A 20,612-nucleotide genomic window follows, 5' to 3' on the forward strand; every position below is an offset into this window, starting at 1 on the left:
GCGGTCACATGAACAAATACTGCTCATTGGTCAGGCTTTTAAATCGTATGCCATTTCGGCGTATGTGATTGGTCAAGCCTCGCTCCCGCCCATCTACTGAATTCATATTTTTGTTTTGGTTCTGACGAGGTATTCTTGTATAAAACCAAGGTGGAAACGAGGAGTGAGTTTTCTAGTACTGAACACCTCGCGCGGTTGGAATGGCAACGCTCCCTTTATCACCACCAAGAACACCTCCCGAATCATTCTACGTAAGTCTTTTTAATTATTTTTAACCCAAGAGGTGGCTGTTGGCTTCCTTATTGGACATGTGTTCTCGTGTTACTGTTCGTTTCTCTTCCTGTCTAGAAAAAACAGCGCGTCTCCTGCGACATATACAGCTGTGTGGTTTTAAATGCCTCAAACACAGCTTCGGTCGTTGCTTATGTTCATTTGCTTGGAATACACAGATAAGAATATATATGCTTTGAATATTATATGCATCACTAGATCATTATTCTGTAGTTTCTTGACGTTTGAACTTCTTCTTCCTGTGTACTAGTACTATGTTTGAGACCTTGGTAATGACAGTCTCTTCTTGTTGTATGCTTTCCTTTTTTAAGTTCCCCATTTTAATCCGCGCGACTAGCTAGTTAAGTCCATTTTTCTTTTTCCATTTTCTCATGTTGTTCTCAAAAAATGTTTATAACACACATAATGGCTCGTCAGTTAGTGAGTTACACAAGAGACGCTGGGTGTGCCTTAGATTTAGACGACATAAATGTCTGGCGCGTCAGGATAGTATGTTGGGTATAGAGCACACTCGCCACGGCTAGATGTTCTACTATTTTCAAAGCTTTCGTATTTAGTAGAGCTCAGAGCCGACACTCGATGCCTTAATCCAATTGCCTTGCATGTGATTATTCTTTTTAAATGCAAGTCATGTTCTGAGACTTGAAATTTTTGGTCAATCGTGCTTATGTTTGCAATTTTCCCATGGCTTATTTGCATATTCTTCGGGGGCGTTGTCACCGTAAGGCTGAAGGTGTTTGAAGTCTTCCTATATGTATAACCTCCTTGTTGAAGCCAAAGCTAGCCATGTATTCTTCTGTGGGCATTAGATAGACAAGAAAGCTATTGAATACGGTAGATAAAAATTGTCGTCTTGTATGTGGAGTCGTCGTACCATGAAAGCGTGCGGGAGAAATTTTATGTTATAATTTGACATGTTGATCAGAGATCACATAATAGAGATTGAACAGATATATTATATCAGCTTATGTAAGGAATGATTTTGGAACTAGAAAAACAGGAAAGGCTAGAGCTTACTACCATCCTTTTGTGGTCACAGTTTATAGCCCACCAAGAAAGGGGGAATCCCAGTGGAATGACTGATGGTACCCTTTCCCATGACATGAGTGATGGGATTTTCCACTGACAGTAAAATTTCAGTCCAGTCTGACCTGTGAAATAAGAGAAGGGGTCCAATGCCAGTTAGCAGTAGGGTGTTTCCTCTGTTAGGGGTTGGAATCTTTGAAATTTCTTTTGAGCCTGCCATTACTGTAGTATTTGTCTGACGGGATATAAATGGAGGTGGCATTGCATCATCTTTAGTTTCTATGGAATATAGTGCACAATCCCATGTTCAAGGCGAATAGATGATGGTCATCCTATCTTATCTATCTAATCTAGTAATATTGGTACAAAATTTAGTTCAAGTGATACTAAAATTAGATGATTCCTCCAAATTTCTACTTGTATTTTATTACAACCTTTTGGGATGAAGCAAGGATAAACCTTGGATGAAGCTACTGTTGAGAAACTGATACAGATTTTTCTTTTTTAGTACGGAATATATTTTGCCCCATGTTCTGAAAATCAAAGGCCAGTACGATATTGGGTGGTCATATTGGTCTAAAGGCAGTTATTTGAATGGTTGCATAAGGGCAAAGTGCAGACATGTGCCTGTGTTGACAATGCATGTGTCATATGGGCTGGTTGTGGGAGTGGCGCTGTTCATGCACAGGCCATGCACTGATCATGCAGCCTCCACATGATCAGGGGCTGGGTGATACCAACTGTAGGTGTAGACGGGGAGGGGCAGGGTGTGCAAGGTGTTGCATCATCTGAAGCTTGGCGATTATGCAAGCTTATTCTCCAAGCAGAGGTTTTGATCGGGCATTGAGCATATTGGTTCAAGATTTGTTTGGGATTGGGGGGTGTAAGAAAATGGACAATTTTAAGTCCACAGGATTATTTTGGTTGGCCAACAAATATTTTTCTTTTCTGTAAAAGCAAAATTATATGGTACAGATACAGTATTGCTATCCACCTTATTGCATCTTTAGATAGTAGAGAAATAACAGTGTTCACAATAAGATTTCTACTTCATTATAGTTTCATAGGAAGCTCTTTTCTTACATTGTTGCAGTAAAATGTTGTTGTAATAAAATGTTGTTGTAACCCACTAAAAGACTCAGTTCAACTGTTTTGACTTCGAGGTGAAGGTGTTTTCTGGAACGGTCCATTTTTCAAAAGGCAAGGGGGCGAAGGGTATCCACTACTGGTATTGGGTGATCATGTGCCAAGCACGTGAACAGGGGAGCTCAAATAGCCCTGTCTGGGTATACAAATGCTGGATGATGAAATCGCGCAGTAACCACTGTACTGCAGTGGATGATGGAAGGTTGTTAAGGGATTTTGCTTTGATGCTTTATTGTGCATTTTTGCTTCTTTGAGTTTGATCTCTTTTCTTTTCCTTTTTACTAACTTTGTAACCACAATTTTGGTGCTACATGCAAGGTGACTTTTCTCTCTTTGTTATCTGTTTTAAGGTCCTTTATCAAGGCTGCATGGCCTAGCCACACCCACTGTATTTTTTCATTTTAAGAATACTGATTACTTTTTGATTTGAAGGGTCTTATATGTTTTTTTTCTCCTCTAGCTCTTCACAGTTCTCATGCAAAATGTAATAAGTGGACTGTAGATGGAAAATTAAGTTGCCTTTGAAGGAAGATAGAAAAGCCCCTTCGGAGTTCCTTGAGATATTTGGCAAAGCTTAGGTCTATTGATTCTTACTTTTATGGTGATATCAGTTATGTTGAATGGATTCTTTTGTATATGATTATTATGTAAGCTTGACTTCAGTTCTTTTGTGTATGCACGTATACTTATGATTCTTTTATTCTGTTCTGTTGCAGGAAGAAGAGGTAAGCACCTCTACCATGAAGCTAGAGATGGATGTTGATTGCACCTCAGACTGTAGTCTGGACAGTGCACCCTGTACACTGGAAAAAGGAGATTTTGATGCAGTGCAGACACTTCTGTCCATGAGCAAGTGGTCTCCCCAGCGTCGGAGGGTAAGTCAGGTCGCATCTTCTTATTGCCTTAAGGCATGTTTCATTATGCAAATGTTGGAGACTATTGCCACTACTCTTTACCAAACACAATGTCAATGAATGAGCTACTAGTATGTTAAGCCAATGCTATGCAAAAGTTAATCAATCATGGGATGTTGCTGGTAGTGGTAGTTTTTTATAAGGAGTTTGGAATGCATGGTGTCTGGCTTTAGCTGTATTTGTAGACAAGGCAAGACTTGTTTGAAAGATGACATATGATCACATTTTTTTTCTAAGATATCATATTTATAGTCATCTGTAGATATGAAAATATCTAGAATCCAATTTTGGGGTCAAGATTAAAACTTTTGTCCTTGTCTTGTCTTCACAATAGAACCTGTCAGCAAGTTCAAGTGAAGGGTCTGTTGTAAGTGTGCCAGAAGCTGTGAACAGCGGCGGTCGCATCAGTCCAACTCAGACCCAGGCTCCAACAGTGATCATTGCAGACAACACACGTTTGGTAAGTGACATTGTTTATCAGTATCAATCTTGAGTGGATAAACCATCACTTGCTTCTTTCTTTTGCATATTTTGGGATGTATTCAAAGAAATGTACCCAGTTAAGAAGTTTTGTTGTCTGCTACTACAGGGTGTGACGACTCCACCACATACACCTTTGCCTGAGGACAGCCTGGAGCAGATGAAGTCCACCAGCACCCAGACATCTGGTGCCGCACCACAGGCTACCCACAGGTCGTCTCCGGTCATGTTCACCACCACACCTGTCAGCTCCACATGCAGCATGGTCGCCGTGACAACAGTCAGCACCGCCCACACCATGGTGACCAGTGTGTCGTCATTGCCCACCATGACCTACGCCAGCCACCCCCAGCCCACCCCGTCCATCCCCAGTGTCACCGCAGCACCCCAGATGCAGTCCCCTGGATACCCCATGATGGCCAGCCGATCCTACCAGGTCGTCACCCCACAGGGACAGGTGCAGACCATCGCAGGCATGCCTCTGACTGCACACGTACAGATCCCTCTGCCCACCTTTTTGTTCAACCCACAGAACTTTGTCTCGGGACCCAACGGCCTGATGGTTGCCGGGCCCACACCGACGCCCATGGTAACACCCAGCCCCAGCACATCTCCGTCTCCAAAACTCCCTGTCCCAAGTTCCGGCAGGCAACCGAACATTGTTCCCATGGTAACAACAACTGCGACAGTCAGCTCAGCCCATCAGAGTGTCAGTCAGCATCTTACACCTCCCCACACACCCACCCCACCAGCCATGGCTGGGATGTTCCCATCCAATGCAGTTGTCGTAGTCATGAACTCAAACCAACAGAAGCCACCATCACCAGTCCCCATCTCAACAGTCGGGGGAACAAGGCTATCACCACTAGCACCAGCACCCACCTCTATTCAGGACGGACAGACCATGCCCAACAACCTCCCGGACTTCTCACGGAGAAGAAACCATGTGTGCCCGTATGACAGCTGCGGCAAGACGTACTTCAAAAGCTCACATCTCAAGGCACACCTCAGAACACATACAGGTCTGTATGTTTGTTGAAGGCTTGAAGTAGTTGTTTAGAAGATAAGAGAATGTTTGATTATGTTTCTCATGGGAGATTGTTGTGTAAGGGATGACCCAGTCCCTCAGCGATCTTTAACCTTTGTTATTCTGATTTAGTTAATCAGTGTTATGTGATAAGAATGATACACCTGGCTCACTGTAATGATGCATTGTTTTTACCTGTTTACAATAGGGTTATAAACACTGTGTAGACTATTAGGATTATGGTACCCTTTGACAAGAACTGAATGACTAAATTTAATGTGATTTTTGTATTCTTCAGGTGAAAAACCGTTCAAGTGCACTTGGGATGGCTGCGACAAGAGGTTTGCCCGTTCCGACGAGCTGTCACGCCACCGCAGAACACACACTGGGGAGAAGAAGTTTGAGTGTCCGATGTGCAACCGTCGCTTCATGAGGAGCGACCACCTGACCAAGCACGCTCGGCGTCACATGAGCACCAAGAAGGTCCCCAACTGGCAGATTGAAGTCAACAAGCTCAACTCCATGGCGACAGCTAACCAGGGACTGATGCCTCTCGGAGTCATTGTGTCCCCCTCCCAGTCTATGCCTCAGGGTCTGTGATCCCATGTACGAACATGTAAAGGACTTTTGTGGATGATAACATCCATGGACAATACAAATATAAGTTAAGGAGTATTTGTTGGGAGAAAAGACTGAAGATATTTTCCAAATGATTGGCACAAAAGTTTCTGAGACATTTTTACTTGTTCTAACAATGGCAGCATACCAACACCATGTTGCTTTGAATACCTCCAAGGAATTGTTGAAGTCGATATTTTTCACACCAAAAATTGATTTGAATGAAAAGTTTTCAATAGCTTTTGATACCTCTTGACAATTTTGGCAATGTTTGATACAAACTACCAGACAACAAATGTCCATTTGTACATATATTTATGTATCATTCCTTATAAGCTGATATTGGGTGGCTTCTTTTCTGGCGGTTTCAGTCACCAAAATGTTGTATAGAACATTAGAGCAGTGAAATGTTGAAAGCAGATAATATCAGTTCTGTAGTAAAATGCCTGAGTTGGATGTAGTGTTTCAGATACAATTGAATAACTTCTGCAGACAACATAGTCACATTTCAAACATGTGTGCCAAAGGGTCTAGTTTCCAACAACCTGAAAAAACTGCATTGTTGTATATGTACTATATTTACAGTCACTTAAAACAAGAATTTATGATATTTTTCTATGAAACAAGAAAAAGGAAGTGTCCTTTTGGCACACATGGTCATGTATGATAGTTATGATTTAGTTTTATGATTTAGTTTAAAGCCTTCATAGCTATGATTACACATTCCTGAACGTGCAGAAAGAGTTGTGAAGCCCTGTGCGCCTAAGAAGTTCATGAGTTGTCAAATGAAATGTTGCTATGAAAACAGAGTTGTTGAGCTTAAGTTTGCTCAGACCCTAGATGGGTCTTGCTTGTTCCAGAAACTCATCTGGCCAGTAATTAACGCACACAATTTTTTGATACAACAAATCTCAAATCACAGCCCTTTCTGGGAGTAATCGTTGCAGGACATAGCGGCCAATGATTGGCTGATATGTACTCATATGCTGTGTGATGTGCCATACTGGCAGAAAGATGCTGTTTCCGGCCATTCCGGAGACATGTGAAAAGTTAAGTTTTTGTTGGAGTTTAGTTCACAAATGTTGTATTTATTTGTCCTGTGTACAAAGCAATGCTCCCGGCAGGGAGTCAAAAGGCATCATCTATTAAAAGATGTGCAATCTCGTATATATTTGGCTTTGCTGTCTTGACGTGTGTGAAAGCGGTGATGTGTGGTATATGGTTTTAAAGATTTACAGCTAAGGAAAAATTATGTAATGGAAAAGCAGATACTAGTAGCCTGGGTGAAATCCTAGTTAGTTAACAGGTACAGTATTCCCATACTCGCTACATCACTAAGAAAAAAAATGTAGGACAAAAGATCTTGTTTGCATGGCAGAAAAGTAGAAATGACAAAATCACTAAGTTACTAGATCAAACTCGTACAGCAGTGTGGATTCAGTGATTAGGGTTATGCTGCCCCTTCACTTGGTTTTCTTCATTTCATTGAACAACACTATGAGTCAGCAACTTTTGCTGCCTTGGGCTCTAGGCACAGTGGGCTCCATGGAAGCTTATCAGTCAGGGCAGCATGACTTCAGGCTGATAAATCGGTTGATGACCTATCACCCTAATCTGGTATCTGTGGAAAACTGTGAGCAAAGTTCAAGCTACCAGGGCCTGCATGGGCTGTCCCAGGCAGCCAAAGAAACTCTGCCTGCCCAGAGGAAGACCTACTCTCCAAGCATAGGTTGAAGGGGAAGATTATTACTGTCTTCAGATTGGAACCGCTGCTCGGAAAGTAAGAAAGACCCTAACTAAGGGCTATTTCCCACAGGCACTGTACTGCCCATTGGGTGTAGCCTGTAGGTCAATGACCCCATCCATACATGCTCTGTGGGTCAGTTTTAATAAGAGAAATCCTTACTGGAAAAGAAACATGATTTTGGCCAATATGAAATTACTAGGGTGGGAGATTATATATTCACCCCACTTCTCAATTACACTTTTTGCTTCAGAAAGTTGCTAAGCCATGTACCATATACTGCAGTAAATGTCCTCAGTTGCACTAGCAGTGTTATACAACCACATAGGGTCAACGACCTGGCATGTTGCCAGAAGGTCGTCTGACCTGGTAGAAAAGGATCCCCTGCCCTATAGCAGTGGTCATGTGGCCTCATATGTTTAGAGGTGCCTGGGCAGAACACATATTTCCTGTTATTAAAAGTCAGACTGGTAAAGCAATATTTGTGACCCTGTTTTGAATTGAAGAGGGAACTGCCTTTTGGATAATGTTAACTTTAATTTTGTTATTTCAGGAACAAGTATCAAGTGAAGTAAATCCTTTTGTACCCCTCCCCATCAAAACAGTATACTGGTGTTCTTCTAAATTTGATTCCCTTCCTGTCAAGTCAATGCCTTTATTTTCTTTGAAGTGCCTATTCAACCTTCTTTCTCTGCTTTCATGTGATATGTTTAGGACCAAAACTCTATTTTTGTGTAAATTCATTTGAACGCAATTCCCTGTTTTTACACACATGCTCAGGTCAAGTGACATTGATCTATTTTATAGGTAGCTTGTGCATGTGGCGGCCTAAATTATATTGGATCTCAGGTCATTAGAGTCAATTCCAAGTCACCAAGAGGGTTTAAAAATAATATTTGTAATATGTTTGAACTACTTTTAAGAATATCTAAGTCACAATAGCTCTAAACTGTTCAAACAATTCAAAATGAAACTAATAACATGTTTGAACTCATTTATATATGTTGGAAACATTTCCAACGTATATGTACAAAAGATGTGACAACATACATGTACTATTTTTCATGTGATGTAGTTTCTTTTAATTTTTGACAACAGGTACAGTTGCATAAGACAAAGTCAAATATTGTGTGCGGTAAAATCATTGTTGAACACATCCTCATCACACGGCTAGCCAAGAGTACCAATCATGTTCAGCTTATATTGCTATCTTTGCAGGATGTGGGGTAAAACAAGTGATTCTTACTAGGTTCGTGACCGTGTGAGACTGAGGGGCATTTCTTTTAAATTGGTCTGTTGAGATACTCAATGATAATCTTGTCAGAAGATATAGTAAAGGTGCAAATAGTGTCCCACGTACACTTGAGGATTTAATGCAAAAAAACAGATTGAAACAACTTCACTTTCAAGGAATGGTGAAAAGACTTAATGCCCTATGTGACACTAGGGAGTAAAAGGGTTCGCACGAAGCTGAACATAACTGGCACTTCTCATGACATTAAATAGCATTCTCTCATCATCAATCTCACAGGTCCAATCCTGTTATAAGCCACAAACAAACATACAAATATACTTCATGAAATTTAGTACTACTGCAACAATCCCTTTATGAAATACATTAATAAAACATGCAATCATGCAAATCAACTTTACAGAAAGTTTACAATGAAACCTATTGCTTTCATACAAAATGTTAATTATATAAAAATGTTACGATCGATTTCTTCAAAATCTCGGATGCAGCTGGCAGCACAAACAACATGTGATATCAATATCTTCAGAAAATATCATAAAAACTTTGTTAATCAATTATTACTCCACATAGTCGTTTAGCAGTTTCACTTTCCACAGAATTTTCCTACAACAGAAAGCTGTAACCTCACCTATGCTATCTTTGGCAACGTGCCTGCTATTGTTGTACTTGTCTGCGGTGAGTACAAAAATAATCAGTATCTGAACTAAAAATGCAGCAAACAGGAAACTAGGTGATGTAGAAAACTGTAGCTTCATTATTTCCATGATTTAGGTCCAGTGTTATAAACACGGTATGATCAATACACGTACAAGGCTTTTCATTCACTCAGCTAAAAGCACTGCGTCAAGGTTGACCAAATCTCCTCTACATAATGAAGTCTTTGGAGGGTTGCTTGACTTTCCCTTCAATTTCTTATTCATAATATATTTTTTTCATATCCATCATCTGGTACAAGGTACCGTGAGCCTACCATCTCTTTGTAGCTAGGTCTATTTGGCACAAATCTCTCGTCTTTTAATTCAGTACTTCAGAGCCTTTTTTGATGAGCCATAATGACAGCCTTGGTTAGAGGAGTGAACACAAGTACACATAGCCCCACATTGAGACCTTGGATTGTAACACACAGAATCGAGTTCCTGCAAGTTCCGACTAGAAGCAAACTGTGAAACATAGCTGAAATATTATAATTTCAAAGTGCAAAAATTTCATCAATAAAAGGGAGCCAAAGGCAGCTTGAAACAAAATTTTGAAAGGAATGCTTTCCTTGAAGTGCATATGTAATACATAACAGGAGAACGTACAAATATAACAGCTTTCAGTTCCACAGCGAGCTTTAATGCCAAATGGCAAGTGAATATCCACAGACAATATACAATGTCATGAATCTACTTGGGACTTCATAGCTCATATAGCTTCTGTAGAAGATATACAGTTGGACTGAATGCTGACTGCACCTATACTGACTAGGACGGATACATAATGATCATTATCATCACCAAGATACAGTAGCTTTGTCCTGATTTCACTGATTCTAAAGTAATGAAAGTCTGTGTATTGCTTTGTCTAACTACTGGGATCGTCATTTCTTCAATTATTGTTCTGAAATATTCATATGTGGAGCAAAACATAAAACAAACACATCACCGCAACGATGTCACATGACAATAAATTAACAAGAACCCTGAAATGAAGTAGACATAGGTTTTTAATTTGAAGGCACAATTTACTTAAGTTAAAGTAAGACTAAGTCTTATGTTGACCAAAACCTATATACATGTAATCATGGATACTCCTGTGCATAAATAAAAACAGAGTGAATGCGCTTAAATTCGCTTTTTAAATCTTACCTACCTAACTTCCGATTCAGTTGCACTACTTACAATGGCACAGAATATGGCACCAACAAAGTTGGTTGTAATTTGTGACATACAATGACACAGATGTCTCCTGATATTAATACCTATCTTTATCTATTACACATTTCTGCTACCTTGATTAATTACTTTATAAGTTAAAAGTGATCCTACGGTATAATATGTAGAAAATTCCTCAATCAATACTGTTTTATCATAACATTGATGTGTAAAATTCAGAAATTAGATAATGTAAACACACAAACATAAATACCAGTATTGCTATTCTACTTGTATTGTTGGACATGTTGTGGTCCTGACACAACAACTACTTATTAGTATCATGTTTACCACAAAACACTGTCAGCCCCCTGATTTGGCCTCAACATAAGTTTTGATCCACGGATTATCCTACATAACAACCTAAGATTCACACAGAAGAAATACCAGACTGTCTCAATTTTCAATGGCTTACACACATCCTTTACAATGTCATGTTTCTCCACTTAATAACTATCACCTTCGACTGACTTTATTTCTTCAACTTGCAGCTCTTGACAAAACTATCACATTCTTGAACAGACAATTTTCACACCAGTCATTCATAATATCAATACATTACATCTGTCACAGTCAGCAAATCTGAGCACTTTCACTGACAATCACTACTTTGCAGCATGGTTGCACCGTACAATGGCTATTGTGTAGAGTTTTCTTCGCAGTGCCGTGATTCGGTCCTCACTTGAAGTACTGCAAACCTGTCACCAACATGAATTTCTCGATAAAGATCTCGGAGTCGAGGACGGCAATGTGGGCTGCTCGGCCAATCAGGGAGTTGGCAGTGTTGGGGAGCGAGTGGATGACATCATAGCGGACCAGGTTGACGTCTGGGTTGTTGACAACAGGCTGGAGAATGTTGTTGATCATTTCAGTGTACACAGCACCTGTGGTGGTACATTAGGTCAAGTCAGACATGGAAGTATTTCATTCAGACCCTTGTAGTGCCTAGTGGCATATACGTCAAGTTTCCTTGCTTTGGAATCATTTATTTTCAATTTAAACATGCGAACATTCATTGTTAATGTACATGTATATATATATGTAAAATCATTCTTTATTTGAAAAGAAAGTAGGACACAAAGCCCAGGTCACGATGGTCATCACGATGTGGTGACCAAATGTGCAGGGACGGACAAATTACAAATACAATTCGCAGTTAAAATCTGAATACATATTCACTTATATACAAAGGTTACAAATTGATATTGCACTTAGGGCAGGACTACGGTTGCTTCTACAGTAAAGTGTCTGCTTCCCAGTGGGGCTCGTGCCGCGCACTCCATATGGCATATGACGATAGAATAGCTATGCGGCTAATGTCTCTGAAAAGGTTCTTAGGCACTTTTGCCTGCACTACTTTGAACATTGTCCGCAGTCTGTTTTTGTTCTCTGGTGTGATGAGTCCCCTTGATCCAACCTCGAAGCAGGTAAGTGTGGCTGTGGTGCCCGCAGCTCTCAATTCTGTCGCTAGGGCTGAATATTTGTTTACCTTTCGTTCATGGCTCGCGTTAATGTTTTGTTCAAAGGCCACAGTTAGTTCATGTATGTGGATTGTCCTTTGTTCTGGGAGGTAGGTGACTAAGTCTGGTTTCTGAGTTGTAGGTAATATGTGCGCCGGCACGGTTCCTCCGTTGATAGTGTGTCCTTGGATGTCTGCGTAGACTGTAGCGTTGGTCTGTGGGAGATCGATAGCCTCCTGGATGCTATCCATTATGTACTTTAATATGGCGTTGTGTCGAAAGGTATATCGTCCTTGCTGGAGAGAAACATTGCAGTGGTTCAGGACGTGGTGAAGTGTTTCTCGGTTACCACACAGTTTACATCGGTCACTGTTGCGTTTTCCCCAGGTGATCAGGTTACAGAATGTGGGCAGGGCATCGATCGAGGCACGTACCGCGAAGCTGAGAACACCTTTTGGTAGGTTGTATATGATCGACCGCCACGTAAGGTCACATTTCTCTTCTTCCAGGAGTTGTAGCATGCGCCCTTGCTGTAGTAGGGTTTTCTGGTGCTCGCTCCAGACGTTATGACGCATATCTGTCACCTGTTGTTTGATGTGTTTACGCACAGAAGACCATTCTGAATCTTTTGCTGCATGTGTGGCCTGTTGGTGGATAGTGTGGGACGTTTTAATACCACACTTCTGCATCTTCCTGGTCCATTGCGATTCACGGTCTAGCTTAGCTTGTACACCATGTTTTACTTTCTCGTCGCCTTTGAGGGTTGATCTACTGTAGGCCAGGGTGTGGGCCTCTAGATACAGGTCTGAGATAGTTCTATAGTTGAGACCCCTTGTGTTGTACAGGATAGCGTTTGTGGCACCAGGTTGCATTTTAAGCCATGTCTTGATCGCCTTTGTGTGAATGGCATCAAGTTTTTGTAACTGGGTGTCTGTTAGGTCATGTACCATCAGCATGTACCTCCACGATGGGAAAGCGTACTCCATGTATACTCTCAGTTTGTATTCATTTCTTATGGTTGATTTGTTTATATTTTCAATAGTTGTTTCTATTGTCTTGGCAAGAATGTCGTATGTCTCTCTTGTCTTGCCCAGGAAGGTTATGTAGCCACCTAGGAACTTCTCTGGTGCATCTTTAGTTGTTTTGACAGGATCCCCATCGATCAAGAAGCTAATGTCCGATGGCTTGCCGCTCACAATGGACATGGACTTGCACTTTCGCGGTTTCAGGGATAAGTTCATCGATTTTGTGTTGGTTGATATTTCATTAATGAGTTTCTGGTGCTGTCTCTTGTGGGTGGATATGAGGCAAAAGTCGTCTGCGAATGGCAGTGTGACATAGTGTTTGTCATTTAGATTGTAGCCGTATTGTTGTTCCACCCCCTTGAGATGTTGAAGGATGGGCTGGAACACCGTTAGAAAGATGATAGGTGAAAGGTTGTCTCCTTGGAATACCCCTCTTCCAAACGGGAAGGGGTCGGTTTCCCAGCCTGGGCCTTTCACTTTCCCTTTCAGGCGGGAGTACAAGTTCTTAATGTACGAAATAATGATTGGTGGGAATCCGTTCCTCTCCATTTGATAATAGATGAGTTCGTGTTCCACAGAACCGAAGGCATCCGCGAGGTCAAACCACGTGATGTGCACTGTGCGACGGTTCTTCCTGGCATGTGCTATGATTTCCCTCATAACTTGTATGTGTTCCACACAGCCATTGATTCCTGTTAGGAATGCCTTCTGTGTTTCTGGGTCTATCAGGTCATTACGGGTCATGTACTTTGCCCACCTTTCCGCGAGTATTTGGTGGTAAATCTTCGAGACACAAGAAGTAAGACATATCATTCTGAAATTTTCCCCGACTTCCGGACTTCCATCTTTGTGTATGAGTGACACGTTACAAGATGACCATGACACATAAATTATACAACAGAAAGTATACATGCAAAAATATACAGTGCAGATGTACACATACACTGTTTATGATATATATATAGAGAATTCTGCATATTAATATCAATGATTTGGGGTTGGTAGTCACATAAATACATGATAGATTTGGTCATATTCTTCTATATTGATCAAGAAATAACTGTTTCAGAATCAGATGCACAATGCCATAATCCTCAAATATGTACATCAGTAAACATGTGTATCTGTTACAGAGCCCCTGGCTTCAGGCCAACCTGAGATGTTGAAGTGATAGTGTTACGGGTCTTTGAGGTGTCTCAAAAACCTGACATCTGTCAAAAACATACACTCTTTCATATCCTCGTCAAAGTATCAGTTTTCTGTTGATGTCACAAACAAAGACCCTGCTAGGATTGTGGTAGAGATCAACCCTCAGTGACAATGGCATGAGTCAGAGGGATCTGTCTGGGCACGTTACATGCACATGAACAGGTACACATACATTGCACTTGTTTTTGTGGCCATGTGCCAATGGAGTACGCAATAGCCAATTACCTCATTGTACACATAATGCTTTTAAAAATTCATGGGTCGTCAGGCAACTGTCACTTAGTAACAAAGTTCGATTTTCCTCCCAGAGAATATTTAGATTTTGAATTTCAAATTTTGAACTTCAAATTTTGAATTTCAAAACTGGGATCAGCAGTAGAGATGTGCCAGTCACAACAAAGTAACGGAGGGGGCCCCAAATTCACCACCGTTACATGTATACCACCTCTCAGTGAAAAACATCAACACAGACCGCATGCTGGCAGTCAGCCAGCTAAACTATCCGCAAGGCCAACGCCCCTTCTAAAGTACACAGGACCAAAAGGTACATAGAAACGATGTTGACAGAAAAGGCACAGCCCACAACATTAACCTATAGCATCCGTGCATGGCCTTGTACCTCAAGATTGGTACAAATTGTCCACAGATAACTTTTGCATAACTTTTTAGTCCCTTCAGTTGCTGTGTGTGGACTGTTTGGGGGGTGATTACTCCAAACACATATAAACTTTGGGTCAATGTACATAGAACTTCAGTCTTTAACTAGTCATAACTGCAGACTAAACATCCCCCAAACTGGAACAACAATGGCATCACCTGTCCACACAAAACTACAGGGCAAACTCCATCCTTATACAGGTTCACATGCACGGACATGTGTGTAGGCCACATTGCCATGTGGACACAACAGCTGTGGCGTGATCTATGTCAAGTTGTTCAGAAGTCTATGCTTTGCTGTCTATTAAAGCATGGAAAACGTCCATGGCCGATTTGAGCTTCTCATGAATAAACAAAGGTTACTAAAAAAAAGGGGAAAAAAGAGTAAACTAAATGACTTGAGTCTGTTCTGTCCAGCATCACGGAAAATATTGAAATATGAAAATATACAGATATTAAGGAATAGCGCTGAACTTCACTCCTGTACCAGATACCTGGATTTGTTGTACATTTTGTACTTTATTATAATCATGACATTCACAGCTGTAAGGGAACACTTTATGACAAAGTACACACAGACTTCCTGACATGGTAGTCAGAATACATGTATGAATAAATACTGCAAAATACAAATATTTGAACGACTGTTTTGGCCAAGTGCCACCCAAATAAAACCTGGACTTTGAGACCTGCCCGTCAACACTGTCAGACATAGCAGGTGCTGGTGTTATCTAATGTTGACACTGTTGTCTCAGTGTCACACCTGGGCGGCAGGGCTGGTCACAAGACTGTCAGGTGAGATTGGAACAGGTGTGTGAAGGTCGCAGCAGGGACAGGGACGTTTTTTAAGGCTAAGATTAAGGTCTTCAAGAGGTGCTGTTGATTTTGGGATGTTATTGAAAACCATTCATTAACCTTAATCAACCTTAATTCTAAGAAGACGTTATCTTAAGGGTGTGTCTGTACAAGAAAGTTGGAGTGTAATGCTTGATTGATCATGGAACAGCTATAGGTACAGTAATATCTTGTCTTCACTTGAAAGCTCATCTGCGTTGGTAGAAGTCATTCTGAATGGAGTTTAAACTGTAAACGCCAACACAATAAATCTTCAACTGATCAGCTACAGTCTTTGTCAAGGAGTGAACAATCCACTGTTTACAGTTTAAACTCCAGTCAGAATATCCTGTCTTGACTTCACACTTCTTGTCTTGAGTCCAAACTTCTATTGAACCATCCTAAATAGTCTTCATTTCATTGAAATATCTATTCAAAGTTTTGGTATAAAACCTGGTTCAATCTATATTTTCAGCATTACTGCAAGCATTTTTTCATTGACAGATGTACAAAATGATGATCCGGTCTGCTGAAAAAGTCATGTGTGGAAAGGGAAGAGGCGACATACCAAACTGTTTGTCCTTGACAGCACTTTTGCACATTTCGATGCGGGCAGAGTGGAAAGGCACGTAGCGGTCCTGGACGGAGCCCACCAGCAGCACATTCTTGAACAATGCTAGACCTGTGATGGGGAAAACAGACGTCATTCAGTTTCAGGGCATACACATACGGACCAGCTCCTCTGCCCTGAGTCTTCCTCAGGGGGGCATCATGGAAAAGCTTCCTTGGGGGTATGTTGGCCCTGGAGACGAGGATCTGGCCTGTGCAGGCCCTGGAAACAATCTGCCTGGGGTCCTGGCTGTCACATTACCACAGATATGGCTGAAAAACACCTCAATTCTGCCAACATACTGACAACCAAACTGTACCAAAATACAGACAGCAACAAACAGTCCTTTTCACCAGAAAAAGAGAAGATACTGAGTGAAAGTAAGAGAATCATCAACATTCCAAGCATAATGACATACATTGTTCCCACACACCACAACCATATAATGCAGAACACACAGTTAATGTAGGAGAAAGCCCCTACCTGGTTTTTGCGAAAGTCTGTACAGGAAAGTGTGCCTGGGGTCAGGGTGGTCCTTGAACGCCAGTTGGAGTAGGGACCCCGACTTCTTCCACTTCTGCATAAACCACATCCCTGATGGAACAACAAAACAAACAAACAAAACAGCAATAAGCACAGTTGTCCCATAGTTTTAAGTACTCCCAGGTATATAGTAACTTCAGACATTGTACAGACATTGCCCAGTGCAGTCTACTACTTGACAACTCTCTGGTTGTTTCTTCTTTTGCTGAATCCCACAGCAACTTAAAAACGTACCAATAGTACAAATTTTGTTGGCTTTCTCAAAGTTGGGTATAATCCCAGTAGACAGGATAATATTGGAGTTTAGAATTGTAACTTAGGAGAAAGGTCATGTAAAAGTATTCCAAAGCTGCCATATATTGGCATCGATCAAAGTTCCAACAGGGCAAGGCCAGTTCAACATCTCATGAAGTCACCCACATCTACTTTCCCATGGGGTGTGCAGTTTTTAAGCTGCCTTTCCCAAACTTGCTGAGATGAAACAGATTCCACCACTTGTAAGCCCTGGGATACCAAGTTTGAAATCTGTTACTCTGAACAAGTTTAGCTGCATGCAACGTTAGGAAACAAAGTCTGTATCAAAGAAAAAAGAACCTATTCAATACAAATCCACAGAGATACTGTAAGAGGTTAAGTTTAAGGGCAGCACACAACTTCAAGGCTGCACCAGTATGCAAACCAAGCTTAATCTGGAACAGTCATGAACAGCAAACAGAACAGAAATTAATTTTTATCAAGTTGAAGGGAACACGTGGCATGCTTGAGTACAGGCGTAGTAGGCAGCTTCAAACCTGCACATGCAAACAGCTGTTTCCTGGATTGAACTGTTAGTCTGGCCATACTGTGTCTGTTTAACTAACCTTCTATCCTGTACGTACCAAATGCTGGTGTTATGTGCCAGCTACCTTTCCAAAGTATGCAGATATCTTCTTTAACAAGGTTGGTATCGAATAGAAGCTGATGACTGTTTCTTTTAAATAATTAAATCAAGAGCTGGAAAGGTTCAAACGAAGATTGATGGCCAAACTCAATGGTGAATTTATTTTTCTTGCATAGAGCAATCTACCCAAGAAAGATAAGAAAGACAATCGGAATTAGGAGGACACCAATTTGAAATCTAGTAGGCTTTCTCCCAAGTTGAATTGTCAACCAATACAAGCCCTGAAATATTTAAGACACACTACGACACCAGCAACCTGTCTCTTGAAGATTCTGCAGATCTTTGGGCGGGTCAAGAAGATCTAGAGAAGGGGCGGAGGACAGAACAATGCACACAAGGGGAACAGAACATGCCTGTGTCGTCGTCTCCCGCTGCCTCTGTCTCACCTAACCTAGGACTACCTGCTTCTTCTGGCATGGTATGAGAGGACATGTAGTGAAGACGGGTAGAGATATAGACAGGTCAGTCAAACACATGGGGAACAGTAAGATAACGGGAGGCAGAACCCACACATACATACAAGGACAGAGTCACACATCCCTCATCTACTAAGTAGCACATTAACATTTTATACGAAGAAAAACAACAAAAGAACATTTGTTACAAATAGAATTGATTCTTTTAAGGTTCTTCAACAATGATATAAAATTGTGTAAAAATAAATAAAAGTAACTGAAGGGCTTTCATATAGTGATGGTGATGTCATCATCCAGTTTGCTTGGTTTTGCAGATATTGTGAATATCTAGTGTCAATCAAGATTTCAAAGTACTGTAGTGACAATGGATAACGAAACATCATTTTAGGTTCCTGACGAATTGGGGCCAACATGTAAATGGTGTATACAACAACATGCAAGAACCAAAAAGGAGGATCCTTAACATTCATACCAAAAGTAATACAGACAAGCTGAACAGAGAGAAGGACTGAAGTCTAGGAGAAGTACAGTCCAAGCAGAGGTTTGGCTCCGGCTGGTTTTTGAGAAGTTTTTACCGGGCTTTCTATTTCGTCCTGTTTTCATCATGTCGCCACACCATGACAAAAATGTCTAAAAACATGTCAAAAACCAGCCAGACTCATTCCTCTCCTTGGAGAGTATGGGAGGAGTATTGCTTTCCTAATGTCTTATGAATCATATCATAAAGGAGAACTACATGTATGAGTTGTAAGAGCCTTGCCTGTGTTGACGAGAGCACTGTTGTTGTACAGGGTGCCGAGGTGCGGCCCAGAGAGCGACAGCAGGGTGTGCAACTTGTCCAGGAACGGCACCATCTCCGGCCGGGTCAGCACGGAGCGGATGATGATGTTGCCCAGGGAGTGGCCGATGAAGCTGACCTTGGTAGGGGTCATCCCCAGCACCTCGACGTAGTACTGGATCTCCGACACCAGCCGGTCTGTCATGACATCGAAGTCTGCAAAGGTGTCCACCTGTAGATATGTCAAGATTGGGGCTTAACTTCGAGATGACTACGTTGCCATACTACACTTCACTCTAGTATGGCAAGGATGTTCCCAGTCCAGTCTACTATGGTTTTGGACTGGCTATTCTCTAAGCAGAGGTCTCAATCGGGGGGATAGGAGTGGCCGGAATTTTCCACACTTCCCTCCCTCCTTGTTAAAAATTCTGGCCACTCCTAGCCCCTCCGATCAAAACCTCTGCTTGCAGAGTAGGTAAACAGGATTTTATTGAAAAAGTCAATAGAAATAGACATAGAAACTGTTAATTAATCTTTTCACCATCTGGCATAAAATTTCATGATGCTCTTAATTACATGACTGAGACATCACCTGGTTTCTCTCTGACATGAGGAACTCCATTCTTGTCCCAGGTAGGCCAAGCTCCAGGTACGTCCGTACAAGCCTCAGGTCTGCACTGTTGCCTGGGGGGAAATGGAGGGGGACAACAGCAGAAACCTTTAGCACTAAAGTTAGGAGGAGGATTCTATGTTAGAAAAATCTAACAGGTTCACAACAGTACCATTGTAAACTTAACACTTTCAAGTAGTCAAATACAAGTTTCACAATGCTACATGTACATCAGTACATAAACTTAGTAACATCTCTGACAATCTAGATACATTTTATGCACTGGTGCAATGGCCTAATGGGTATATAGTGTTGGCCTTGCACACGGTAGGTCGTGAGTTCGATCCCCGGCCAGGTCTTACCAAAGACTTTGAAATGGCAGATACTGCTTTGAAGTTCTCTGCTTAGCACTCAGCATTTGGGAAGGAGTATGGAAGTTAAAGACACTACAAGCTGACTAGCCCCCTGATGTAGAGACTTGCACAAAGTTGTGTGGCCAAAGGGCTGCAGATTGGAGATGGGCGCTACCATAGGCTCCACCAAGTGTTGTGGGAGGACTTTAACTTTAACTTAGATACAGTACGTACAAGTAGTAGCACTGACTATTGACTGTTGATATTACAAAAGTCACGTACCATCCAACCCGTGGACACACACGATGAGGTGCAGGCCGTCATCGTCGGTCATGTCAGGGTAGAAGTAAGGCACGAGCGGCTGTACAGACGGCAGGTTACTGTACACCTGTCCTGGGAACCTCAGCTGCTTCAGTAACTCTGCTTTCGCTGTCTTAAAGCTGCCAAGAAGAAACCACAAACAGGTAAATCAGAACCAACTACACTTAAATGAATGAAGCATAAATGAAGACCTCTGTTGTACATTTTTGCCCCACTGTGCTAAGCACACGTCACAACTTAACAATCATAACATATTCATGTGCTTATAAACATTTAGTATACTCAAGCACTTTTGGCTTCCTCTGGCTTCTTAGTAATTGTATAAATGTAGGAGGCTGTATGATTAGTTAGAGTTGGTTTATTGAAGGCTGTAAGGAATATAAACTTCTCTAATGAGAGCAAAATCTTGAATCCAACAAAACTGCAAGATAAAAAAGCTACA

The 20,612-nt window shown here is 41.4% G+C and overlaps 2 protein-coding genes across 3 annotated transcripts in view; one reads left to right on the top strand and one right to left on the bottom strand.

Moving 5' to 3' along the window:
- The first annotated feature begins 117 nt into the window (after positions 1-117).
- On the top strand, positions 118-6,669 carry LOC136427653 (Krueppel-like factor 10). The gene is made up of 5 exons (XM_066416693.1): positions 118-251; positions 3,180-3,338; positions 3,712-3,837; positions 3,967-4,879; positions 5,183-6,669. Exons 1-5 carry the CDS (start codon positions 201-203, stop codon positions 5,482-5,484), a joined length of 1,551 nt encoding a protein of 516 aa, XP_066272790.1. The 5' UTR covers positions 118-200; the 3' UTR covers positions 5,485-6,669.
- A 3,519-nt stretch (positions 6,670-10,188) lies between these two features.
- LOC136427661 (protein FAM135A-like) overlaps positions 10,189-20,612 on the bottom strand; it is a 38,467-nt gene continuing 28,043 nt past the window's right edge. Inside the window, exons 13-19 of one of the 2 annotated variants that reach the window (XM_066416707.1) lie at positions 20,132-20,289; positions 19,479-19,570; positions 18,869-19,118; positions 18,046-18,102; positions 16,693-16,803; positions 16,168-16,281; positions 10,189-11,298 (exon numbers count right to left, since the gene is read on the bottom strand). In XM_066416707.1, coding sequence (XP_066272804.1) covers positions 11,093-11,298; positions 16,168-16,281; positions 16,693-16,803; positions 18,046-18,102; positions 18,869-19,118; positions 19,479-19,570; positions 20,132-20,289 — 988 coding nt within the window. In that variant the 3' untranslated portion in view covers positions 10,189-11,092. The remainder of the gene's footprint in view (positions 11,299-16,167; positions 16,282-16,692; positions 16,804-18,045; positions 18,103-18,868; positions 19,119-19,478; positions 19,571-20,131; positions 20,290-20,612) is intronic. The other variant, XM_066416708.1, reaches the window with a different exon arrangement.

The sequence above is a fragment of the Branchiostoma lanceolatum genome, chromosome 2 (assembly GCF_035083965.1).
Source record: "Branchiostoma lanceolatum isolate klBraLanc5 chromosome 2, klBraLanc5.hap2, whole genome shotgun sequence".
In the NCBI taxonomy this organism is placed as follows: Eukaryota; Metazoa; Chordata; class Leptocardii; order Amphioxiformes; family Branchiostomatidae; genus Branchiostoma; species Branchiostoma lanceolatum.

Coding starts and splice junctions, on each gene's coding strand:
- LOC136427653 (XM_066416693.1), top strand. CDS start 201: ATGGCAACGCTCCCTTTATCACCACCAAGAACACCTCCCGAATCATTC. Junction 3,339..3,711: donor GGTCTCCCCAGCGTCGGAGG/GTAAGTCAGGTC, acceptor TCTTCACAATAG/AACCTGTCAGCAAGTTCAAG. Junction 3,838..3,966: donor TTGCAGACAACACACGTTTG/GTAAGTGACATT, acceptor CTGCTACTACAG/GGTGTGACGACTCCACCACA.